The 12566-nt window shown below is 41.8% G+C and overlaps 1 protein-coding gene across 1 annotated transcript in view; it reads left to right on the top strand.

Annotated features, from left to right (window-relative positions):
- Positions 1–2910: 2910 nt before the first annotated feature.
- LOC126088262 (ribosome-binding protein 1-like) overlaps positions 2911–12566 on the top strand; it is a 65235-nt gene continuing 55579 nt past the window's right edge. The window contains exon 1 of the mRNA XM_049906392.1: positions 2911–3409. Within this exon, the coding sequence (XP_049762349.1) occupies positions 2911–3409 (499 nt within the window). The remainder of the gene's footprint in view (positions 3410–12566) is intronic.

The raw sequence follows: 12566 nt of genomic DNA, 5'->3' as shown, positions 1-12566 counted from the left end.
ACCACATCTTGTCGAAATGAGGGCCACTTTAGATAATGGGGATGAAATCATCTTCCAAAACCTTCACGTACCGTTCGGTAGTCACCGTGCCATTAAGGAATATCGCACCGATTATTCCGTGACTGGACACTGCACACCACACAGTCACCCGTTAAGGGTGAAGAGACTTCTCGATTGCGAGATGCGGATCCTCAGTCCCCCAAATGCGCCAACTTTGCCCATTGACGAACCCATCCAAATGAAAGTGGGCTTCGTGGCTAAACCAAATAATAATGCGCATACTAATTCCCATCATGCCCGCGGCCAACTGTTCACTTTGAGCACCCTAAAGCAATGCGTTCAGAAGTTATGGCGATTTTATTTCATGTTGTTCGATAATTATCACCCTGTACTTTTTTCTGTGGCATTTGAGAGAAGTTTCTGGGAGACTTAAAAAAAATAACATTTATGAGACTTTATCAATAGTATCAAGATAAAGAGCCGCAAACCACTGTCCGCCGTGAGGAGAAGAGGTTCCACAAACGTCTGCCCTAACGTGCCAAATGTGAGCAAACACGTTAAACTCAGGCAGGGGCCGTGTATTTATTGTAACGACTCACATACTAAGAGCTCAAAATGTTGACCTTGAATGTTGCAGCACTCTATAAAGTGATTATGGGGAAACAACAGTGCGCGTTGAGTTTCTTCTGGAGTTATCGGCAGGCTAGTGTTACAAGACATTTCCCGCCGTCGGGTGTCGTCGGTGTTGTAATTTTCGCCACAGGTAAGAGTATAGAAGCGTTCAGTTTGGTAAGTGCGTAGACCATTTTGCATCTGCTGAACGACAGTTACAATGTTCTCCAATTGTTCCCTTAAAAGGATCTGCCATTACATGTGCAGAATGGGAGGGACATTCGTCTTGTTGGCATCACACCAACTGCCGTATCTGTCCTGTGGGATGTCTTCCAATAACTGTGGTGGCAGCACACCTTAGGAGCTCGAGATTCAGATTTCCAGAGGGACCAGTGATACGGGACTTTAAAATCGCGCATCAAACGTTGATAGACGAAGAGCATTGTTTTTATCCACTTTTTTGAGTCACTGTGGATTTTCGACGGATGATAAGTGCATATTGAGGATCGACTTGCCCATGGTTTGTAAACGATTCTTCTAGCTTAAACAAAATTTTGCATAGATACGCTGCATCACTTCGCACTTTTCGTAGATAACATTCGGAGAACTATAACCAATTCTGGAAGTCATTACCATGAAGCTGTAGATGCAGTGAAATGTGAAGAGGATGAAATGCGATGGGACACTTGTTTTGTTTATCTTTCTCGTACTCCCGAAACGCTTCTTGGTGACATTTACAGTGTGTGTTACTGGTACTAAAATGTTAAATTAATTTCGTTCATCAGTTGCTCTCCTTTCCTTTGGCGTATTTTATTCTCCGCACTTCCAGTTTTTATAACCTTTTTCATAACGTTTGCAAAGACAGATTCTGAGTGCTTGCCAAGACCTGGATACTCTTCAGCGTATAACCGCACCAATGCTCTGATCTTTTGGCGACATTCGCCATAAATGATATTCACCTTTTCGACTCCCGTATACATTATGACTGTCTCAATAGTTTTGCGAGCAAGTTATGTGATCGCTACATTAACAGAACACAGACTAATGGCTTCAAGTGCATAGGTAAACATAAAAATCGTACCTGAGTTACTTGTCTGCTTACATTTGGTATAATAGGGCAGATATTTGTGGAACCTCTTCTTCTCCTGACGAACGGTAGTTCGCGGCGCTGTTATCTTCATACTGTTTGATCAGTTCCCACCAATGATATGACGTTGAACTTTTCTTAGAAGCTTCTTTCATATGCCACAGAGGAAATTGGGTGGTACAATTACAAAAAAGGTCGGTGTCGTCATTCGGCGACTATAAACGACAAAAATTACTTTCGAGCGTCAGGAAATTCCTCATATTGTCCGCTAAACTGGGCGAAAATCGCAAACTAATATATTTATTCATTCTGGATATATTTGAGGTGACCTGTGTTATCTACCTTACCCTTTATATGAAAGCTCACTTAAACACCTCGCGAATATTCAGCAATAAGTTTATGAGAACAGTGTATTCTCGTAAATTCTGAAGAGATCCAAACTTTTCGGTTACATTGTTTGTAGATGGATCAGCACTGGAAAAGCTTTCTTCAACTTTTCAACTTTTAGAAATAATGTCTCCATTCATGGGTAACTGCAGAAATTTTTCCAAGAGGGGCCAAGAAACCAAATTTGCCAGTTTTTCTTAACTGCTTCAGTGAGCCTGAAAACTTGTGTCTGAGAACAAAAACTTACTGTATATCAAAAGATTGGTAGTTAACTTCTTAATACACTCTAGGAAAAAAACCGACGTCACACGAAGGAATTATCCGAATGAAACAGAAATCGGTAGATGTGATTTACATGTACAGAGAAACAAATGATTGTGATTTCAGAAAAACTGGATGATTTATTCAAGAAAACGAACTTCACAAATTGAGCAAGTCAATACTGCGCTGATCCACACCTGGTCCTTGTGCAAGCAGTTACTCGGCTTGGCACTGACTAATGAAGTTGTTTGATGTTGACCTGAGGGTTATCGTGCCAAATTCTGTCCAATTGTCATGTTAGATCGTGAAAATCCTGAGCTGGTTGGAGGGCCCTGTCCATAATGCTCTGAACATTATCCATTGAGGAGGCATTATTGTGCTGAAATGTAAGTCAAGGATGGATTTCCATGAAGGATAACAAAATGGGGCATAGAATATCGTTGACATAGCACTATGCTGTAATGGCGCTAAGGATGACAATCACAGAGATCCTGCTATGAAATGAAATGGCATCCCAGACCATCACTATTGGATGCCGAGCCGCAAAGCAGGCGGCAGCCTGGATGCCGAGCCGCAAAGCAGGCGGCAGCCTGGATGCCGAGCCGCAAAGCAGGCGGCAGCCTGGATGCCGAGCCGCAAAGCAGGCGGCAGCCTGGATGCCGAGCCGCAAAGCAGGCGGCAGCCTGGATGCCGAGCCGCAAAGCAGGCGGCAGCCTGGATGCCGAGCCGCAAAGCAGGCGGCAGCCTGGATGCCGAGCCGCAAAGCAGGCGGCAGCCTGGATGCCGAGCCGCAAAGCAGGCGGCAGCCTGGATGCCGAGCCGCAAAGCAGGCGGCAGCCTGGATGCCGAGCCGCAAAGCAGGCGGCAGCCTGGATGCCGAGCCGCAAAGCAGGCGGCAGCCTGGATGCCGAGCCGCAAAGCAGGCGGCAGCCTGGATGCCGAGCCGCAAAGCAGGCGGCAGCCTGGATGCCGAGCCGCAAAGCAGGCGGCAGCCTGGATGCCGAGCCGCAAAGCAGGCGGCAGCCTGGATGCCGAGCCGCAAAGCAGGCGGCAGCCTGTTTGGTATCCTACTGCTTTCTGGGGCGTCTGCAGACAGCTTTCGGGCTGGAATCTCATTAACTGGAGTAGAATTACCTTCAGTGATGACTCCTGCTTCGAACTGAGACCTGATGGCCAACGAAGATGGAGCTGGAGACGCCCCAGACTTTGATGGGGTACTAAACTGATTGTCGCCTGCCATACGCATCGACATTCAGGATTGATGGCCTAGGGTGCAATTTCATTTCATAGTAGGACCCCTTTGGTTGTCATCCGTGGCACCATTACAGAACAGCGATATGTTGACAATATTCTTCGCTCCTTTTCGTTACCCTTCATGGAAAGCTACGCAGGACTTACGTTTCAGAAAGATAATGCCCACCCGCACATGGTGAGAGTTTCTACTGCTTGTCTTCATGCTTGTCAAACCTTACCTTGGCCAGCAAGGTCGCCAGGTCGCTCTCCAATTGAGGGCTTTTGCAGTTTTATGGGCAGGGTCCTCCAACCAACTCGGGATTTTGACGATCAACGTGACAGCTGGAAAGAATCCGGCACAATATCCTTCAGGAGGAATCCAAGAACTCAGTCAATCAATGCCAAGCCAAATAGTTGCTTGCTCCACCAGAAGTGGACCAGCGCGATACTCACTTGTTCAGTTTGTGAAATTGGTTCTCTTTAATAAATCATGCAATTCTTCATCAATTTTAGTCTTTTTTTGGCTGTACGTTTTCATCACATCTACCGGTTTCCGTTCCATTCGGATAGTTCCTCCGTGGTGCGTCGTTTTTTTTTGTCTTAGAGTACATTTTTAAGGCAGATTGCTTTGCTGCCTAATCGTCACGCATATTTCAGTAGTACGTGCAACGTGCATGTTTAATGTTATTAATATGAGATTCGATGCCACCTTTTTGATTCATTAATCTGAAATTACGATCTCATATAATTAAATCCAGAGTGTCCAGTGAGATTTGAAATAAATCTGCAAAAATTCACAAAAATAATTTATTCATACTCTTCTAATGTTAGGCTGAAATTGTAAATTAATCTAAATTTACTAAAAATCGGGTTTAGGAAAATAAAGTCAGAAGGGTAGAGAAAATTCTGCTGGATAACAACAAAAATGACACATTATAAGTCTCCTGAAAATACCCTTTAATTGGCTGGCATAATCAGTTTTAAGGTAATCTTCGTGTCTCCAGTCACTTTATTTTGTAGCATTGCAATTGCAGTGCAGAATTCGTCTCTTTGTGACTACATGTCGCGCTCTGTTGCACCCTTAGACTTTGGAAAGGTCACAGTCATGGAGAGCATATTATTTCGGACGTAAAATTTCACACTTTTCCCCTTTCTTCCGGCTCAGAAAACTGTACTTCCATTTCTCGAGTGATATGTTTGGGATTAATTATATGTTTAAACACAGTATAGCATGACTATGTCCTTCCGAATACAATGGATTTGATTGTACGAGGGAGTAATTTCAGCTCATTGAATGAAAAAGGTGGCACGCAAACTCAAATTAGTAACATTAAACAAGTACTTCGCACATGCATTGAAATACGTGTAACGTTTAGAAAGCACAGTAATCTGCCTTAAAAATACACACTAAGACAAAAAAAAGGACGCACAATGAAGGCATTATCCTAATGGGAGGGAAATTTGTAAATGTGATTTACATGTACAGCAAAAAGTAATTACAGTTACAGAAGAATTTGATGATTTATTAAGGGGGTAGGGCGTCAAAAAATAAAAATCGATTTTTCAAAAATATGCTTATTTTGTAGCGCACATCTTCCTGAATAATTTGATATATAAAACATATATATTTGAGGAGTTATAAGGCACGTAATTTGGTCTTAAGTGTATGAAGGTGCAGCGCCACGCCCCTCAGCACAGCATTCTTCTGTCATACGTGTATTTCGCTCTGTAGAATTCGAATGTAATATTTGTGCCATAGATAGTCATACGTGAAACAAAGGACTATCGATATCGATACTTTCTCTGCTGCTATCTTCGACCATAAATATAATAGACTGGCCCTGACGTCATTTTCGTGGCTCCAACATCTCAGGGCTAAAGTCACGTGAATGTTGGCAAAACATGGTTGTTTCGTGTTGCGCTTACGGCTGTACTCAGCGTTTTGTCGGGGGAAATGGCATTACATTTCACGTGTAAGTGTTCCTGTGATGGTACAGATGCGTTTATGGAAATCTGCTGAAGTGACTATGTTTTTTTACACTTGAAATAGAGTATCACGTAAATTAAAGTGTTGAAAGTGATGCCTGTAAAGTCAGACTCATATTCCATTTTCGAAAGTATCTGTGATAATTCGGTTACAGAAGTAAGTATAATTGTTTCTCGTTCCTACTCATAGGTTCCCTAAGGATGAAAACCGAAGGCAGCTTTGGATACAGGCCCTGAAATGGAAAAACTTCAAGCAATCTGCACATACGCGCCTTTTTGTATATACAAGTGAGATTATAATAACGTAAGAGCACCTATAGTCGACACATGAAGAGAATTTTTTTCTACCTTCTGATACTATTAAATAAATGTAGGCTCCAAAATTATTTACTGAAACTTCAAAGTCTCACCTTTCATCTAAAATAATTTTTTTTAACTGATAGTTTAAACTTTTGTAAAAATAATAGGAACTGAACCTTTAGAGTGCATCTAAAATCGATACTCTAAAATAGACCTGCTCCTAAAGTCGACAATTTTGGCACCTATAGTTGACGTAATTCCCATATCCCATTTTCTTTTATAAGTGACTAGAGCTCAAAACGCGGCGAATCCAATGTTAGAAGTTTTGACACGAGCCCACTCTTACCGTTTAAAAGAATTGTAACGACATTTTACTTTAATTGATAGTTTATAGTAATTTCGTCCCGCTGGCCACGAGAGGGGCGTTCGCTGTATTTGTTAGATTTTATAAATGGTACTGTGAACAAATCAAGGTCAAATGTAGTTCTGACATAATTTTTCGCAAATAAAAAAGTAATTTTTGTTGGAAGCGTTTGGCAGTCAACTCAGAATTGTGGGTAAAATACGATACAAACATAGGATGGCAGACCGCTGATTTGAAATCCCGCCACGTTTTGCCAACAGTCACGTGGTTTATGTTGGAGCCACACCAGCCCTATAGCTTCTGCACAGCAAGGCCAGTCTACTAGTATCTATGGTCGAAGGCTGCTATCGACATGCGTTGTTTTGATCGCTGGTTTTGTTTGTTCTATGTTTTGAAAGGCGTGCAGTGTGGTGCGGTGATATTCGACACAATTTTCATTTTGCTGTGTTTTATGTTCGTTTGTGGCATATTATCGCACAGGATGCCTAGAATTCGTTGCATCAACCGTAAACAACGTCACCACGGCAACAGATACACAGTAAAGGGTGTTACAACAAATGTTACACCAGTGGCTCAAGAATGCAACCTCACAGAGCCAGTAAACAATTCACCACCGAGTGCTTCTAGAAGGAAACTTGTTTTTGGTGCTAATGAAAATGGAGGCTGTGAATCCGAAGATTCATGTAATATTATCGTTGATGTTAACATACTGTCACAATTAATATTGGACAACGTTATGTGCAAGCATGTTCAGTGTGTTTCTTTGGTGGAAGATAAGAGTGCCAGGAAAGGCCTTGCTACGAACGTATCTGTGATATGCAGCAAATGTAACGTTGGTTCGTCTTGCATGACATCTAAAATCGCAAACAAAGGTTGTGATGTGAATTTGAGGGTAGCATATGGCGTGCGCTGTATCGGTAGGGGACAGAAGGCAGCAAGAACACTTTGTGCAGTGATGAATCTTCCTCCTCCTCCAGCACAGTTTGAGAGGTAATATGGCTTACTGATTGAGGCTGTAAAAGAAGTTGCAGAATCTTCAGTGAAAAGTGCTGCAGAAGAATCTATTGTGGAAATGATGGTGACAGGGACATAGTGGCTGATTTTGATGGTACCTGGCAAAAAAGAGGGCATACTTCATTGAATGGTGTTGTAACAGCAACATCTGTTGACACTGGTAAGGTGCTAGATGTTGAATTGCTGAGAAAATTTTGTCATAGTTATGTGAAAGGGATTGCAGATCATGTATATAATATGAACTATAAAGGCTTAAGTGGAGGTATGGAAGTGCAGGGAGTTGGAAGCTTGTTTACCAGATCTGTTGCCTCTCATGGCCTGCGTTATGTAAAGTACCTTGGTGATGGTGACAGTAAAGCTTTCCTTGAGGTTCAAAAGTGTGCACCACATGGAGCTGAGACTATTGTGCAGAAGTTAGAATGTGTGCGGCATGCACAGGTAAGACTTGGCACTAGACTTAGAAGGCTGAGACAAGATTTGTCAGGAAAAAAAATTATCTGACAGGAAGGGAATAAGAGGGAGAGGGCCACTGACGGATGCAGAAATTGACAAACTACAGACATATTATTGTTTGGCAATAAGAAGGAACACAGGGGACTTGAAAAAATATGAAGCAAGCAGTTTGGGTCTTATACTTCCACAAAATGTCCACAGACAATAACCCTATCCACAACTTATGCCCAAAAGGAAGTGAATCATGGTGCGGTTACCAAGGGTCAATTGCTGGTGGTGGAATTCTCTACCAATTACTGCAATGGAAGCCATCAAACCTATATTCAGGGACCTTGCAAATGAAAACTTACTGAAGAAATGCCTTCATGGTGGTACCTAAAACCCAAATGAAAGTTTTAACCAATGTGTATGAAAAACATTGCCAAAAACCGTTTTGTGGGAAGAAATGAACTTGCTATTGGTGTTTATGATGCAGTTTCATATTTTAATGACTGTGTGCAAAGCAGGAAATATGTATTAGAGAAAATGGTAATTAAGCCCGGAGTGAACTGTATCAAAGCTTTGTATGCAATAGACAGAGAGCGTGTAGTGAAAGCAGATAAATCATTTTTGGAGGTCATAAAATCAAGAAGAGTGCATCATAGGAATGTGAAGAAGAAGGAAACTGATATTGAAAACGAAAAAGGACCTGCTTATGGTGCTGGATAGTTCTAAAACTATGCCAAATACAAGCAGAAAACTTAACGGCGATTTTCCGCAGAACACAATTTTCTGTACCTAGGTACATGTAGCATCCAAAATAAATATCCTGTTACTATCGAACTTGGTATGCTTATTAAACACAAACTCATTAATGCAGAACTTTAGAATTTTCCAAATTATTAAAAATTGGGATAATTAACTATAAAATATGAGTTTTTTCTAAACATGACGTTTAAAATGTAATAACTCAGTCATTTTTTCATAAATTAAATAAATTCTAGAGTTTCATACTCCATTAAGTATGATTTGTATGCCGTGGAAAATTTATTGAAGAATCTCTCTTACTTATGAAGAAAAGTGTACCTAAAGCAATTCATGCAGCCAATGGTAACGGAAAAGATGGCCGAATTTCACATATAAAACAAATTGCTTTTGTTATGTTTTTCAACGTCCACTGCTATCAGTGTGAATCCTGAATACGTCTTGGTCATGCTGACAAATTTTTATGAATTTATTTGTAAAAGTACAGACAGTGGAAATTAAAATGTCCTGTGGTGCCTCTCCTGCTATAAGTCGGCCCGTTTGACGTCCTACCCCCCCCCCCCCCTCCCCCTAGAAGAGAACGAATTTCACAAACTGAGCAAGTTAATAATGCATGGGTCCGCCTCTGGCCCTCATGCAAGCAGCTCTATTGTGTACAATTGAATGCAGACTCAAATAGGCTTCATTGGTTTTCTTTTTACACAGACAAATTGTAAATTACTAGTATACTGCTACTATGTTTATGAGTTCGAAATCGGCGAGGGAATTCGTGCTCCAGGGTGAGAGACTTGCTCCTTTCTGCATTCCTAGAAGGGCTGAACGACGGAGCACTATAAATAGTTGAAGACATTGTTTCGGCACTGTTTTGTGAAGATTCGTACCGTTATGGACTGCTGATCAGCGGCAGAGTCACAGCCGAACCAACGAATCAGCTTAATTTCGCTTGAACGGGCCTGAGTACAATACCCTGGGCAAAATGTGCTTTGACCGCCCTGGGCCTGATCCCAAAACGGTCATTTACTTGCTACGGGAGACTAGCTACGCGGTTTATTATTGTCACTTTTAAGCCAGACGCACGCTGCGCGCACTGCCAGCCTAGGGCTCATGGAAAAAAATTGCGCGGCTGCCAGAACGCCATGCAGCAGAACAGTGTTGGGTATCTGAGCACCTGACTGACCAGAGGCACTTCCCCACCTCCAGTCAACAGGATCCTTAGAAGTCAGCCCCTGTTCCTTACAAAGTATCTCTACAGGTAACTCGGCCCACAGTCGCTGCTGTGGCGTACCACTAGCTCCACAACCTATGGCGCACAAACGACATTAACTAATCGACATCAAAAAGTTCCCAATCAGAATAGAGAAGGTTAATAAATAGGACAATATGGCATGGCCAGTCTAGTTTCTGGTGTCATTACCATAGTTGTCAAAAAGTGTAAATCAAGTGGTAAAAACATTATTGTGACTCTTATTAACGAAATTTACGGAATAAAAATGTGATGCGTGAGGTCAGGAATCGACTGACACCTCAAAAATTAAGAAAATGCAAAGTATGTAGCGATTGGTAAATCAGCAGTATTTCTAATCACTGTCAACAATGTTAGCTGAGCAGTTTATTGGAGTTTCAGACAATAGCGGCTAGAAATTCAAATTAATCAGTAGTAAATAAAAAGGTTGTGTGCTGATTCCAGGGGGAGCCAACTTCCCCCTATTGCCCCCCCCCCCCTCTCTCCTCCGTTGCAGAGGCCTATGTCTCCTTCACAAAACCGAAATGAAACTTGCGATTACTACCAATTAAGTCATGATTACGCTAAAAATAGTGTAGGAGTCAGTGGGATGTGACCCCTATAGACACACGATGATAAAGCATGGAGTATGTGGGTGAGTTCTGTCACATGCGTAGTGGTGCAATTGAGACACCATTAGCGGATTACACATTTATTGGTTTTGGTGTTACATTAGAATCATCTCCTCTGCAGCAGTGGTGGCAGCAGCAGGAGCACCACGCAAAATTGGAATGTGCTGATGCACACACCACAGCAGTCTCAATGGCGCCAGCAGAAGGCCAGGCTGGCTGCTCTATCGATGGTAATCGATATCTGGTGAATGCGACGTTATTGCTTGACGAGGATGACTGAATGTGGCCCAGTTTTTAGGCCCGTCAGCGTTTTTCACCGTGTCGGACCTTTCGGCTTTCATCTCTATGCTTCCAGCAGCGTCAGTTGGCTGAAAGTCTTTCTTGCATATGATTGGTGTGTTGTTACTGCACTGTGCATGGTAGGCAGAATGACGTTATGCTCCCTTTACACTGAGCTCATACTACACCATTGGCAGTTCGCAGACCTCACTAGAGCATTGTGTGGCAATGGCCTTCCACTCTGTTTGACATTTCGATGCAGATTTTGTGCATGAACATACCTTGACTTGGTGACGGCCATCGAGGAACTTCAAAAAGTTTACATTTGCACAGGATACCTTACTGTTCACAACACTCCCTTGTCCTTGAGAAAATTCGCACTGTATTTTTTCGGACTACTGAAATAATCTCGTTACACATATTTTTACCTTGATAATTATACGTTGTACAGGTATTATCTGGCTGTTCATGAGAGCTGAACCACAAAGTTATTGTTTTGTTTCTTAATTGTATAACACTATTTTTTATAAAAGGTTCACTGAACTGATTTGTCTAATCCTACGCTGTCTTTTTACTCCTTATATGTTAATACATATTCACGTTTCCATTATTTTACACTTCCTGTTCTTTAGTTATGATAATAAGCCAATGATGTATGGGTAACTGTTTTACATTTAAAGCAAATGTAGTATATACAAAATGTTAGTGGAACCATCACAACACTGGTGGTTGTAATACTTACAGCCTTCGAGTCATAACATTGTTTGTCTCAGTATTGCTTGATACATTGAAACATTTGTTCGATGGAAATTAGTCCTCCATTTGGCGTGATAAGCTCTTCCAATGAGTGTAATAGGTCGGGGTCCAAGGTGGTGTTTCGGGAAGTCAGGTTTTGCGCTAGTAACACTACTAACAGTTTTTCACGCCAATGCAGTGCAGCTTGTGATAACTTAATTGTGGTCTTACTGTACTGTTGTAGTTGGAAGAGAAACTATGCTCCTGCTATATCACAAGTTGTACTTTTTATTAATACACCACTGTTCTGTAACTCTACTTTTGTCATGCCTTTGGGTTTTCCGTTCTTGCAGCAGTTCATGATTCCGATTTCTGGTGAGAAAACTGAATGAAAGCAATGTACTCCCGCTCTCTGGAAATGAGATTGTGTGGCCAGCACTTCCCTTTGGACTGTCACTTCCGTTTCCCTTAAGAAGAACTGTATTTTACATGCTCTTGTGTTAGTCTGCACCACTCCCACTGGATGAAAAGCAAAGGTTAATAAAGATTCGTGTGTCAGTGAAAAGACATGTGCGCGAAGCATACAACTACCACCGTCATACCGTAGCAAAAGAACTGGCACAGAACACGAGAAAATTCTGGTCCTATATAAAATCGCTAAGTGGGTCTAAGGCTTCCATTCAGTCCCTTGTTGACCAGTCAGTTGAAAATAGTGAAACAAAAGCCGAAGTTCTAAATTTCGCGTTCAAGAAATCATTCATACAGTAGATTCGTACAAACATACAGACATTTGACCATTGAACAGACTCCAATATGGACGACATAGTAATAAGCATCCCTGGTGTAGAGAAACAACTGAAAGGTTTGAAAGTAAGTAAGTCACAAGGTCCGGATGGAATCTCAGTTCCGTTGTACAAAGAGTACTCTATGGCATTGGCCCCTTACCTAGCGTGGATTTATCGCGAATCTCTCGCCCAGCACAAAGTCCCAAGCAACTGGGAAAAAAAGCGCAGGTGACTCCAGTATATACGAGAGGTAAAAGAACGGTCCCACAAAATTACAGACCAATATCTTCAATTTTGAGTTCCTGCAGAATCCTTGAACATATTTTCAGTTCCAATATAATAAATTTTCTTGAGACTGAGAAGCTTATGTCCACGAATGAGCGTCGTTTTAGAAAGCACTGCTCGTGCAAAACTCAGCTTACTCTTTTCTCACATGATATATTGTGAACTATGGATGAATGGAAACAGGCAG

This window comes from Schistocerca cancellata, chromosome 6 (genome assembly GCF_023864275.1).
Source record: "Schistocerca cancellata isolate TAMUIC-IGC-003103 chromosome 6, iqSchCanc2.1, whole genome shotgun sequence".
NCBI classification, from domain to species: Eukaryota; Metazoa; Arthropoda; class Insecta; order Orthoptera; family Acrididae; genus Schistocerca; species Schistocerca cancellata.
Note: the sequence above shows the minus strand (reverse complement) of the source record. Positions and strands in the feature narration are given on the sequence as shown.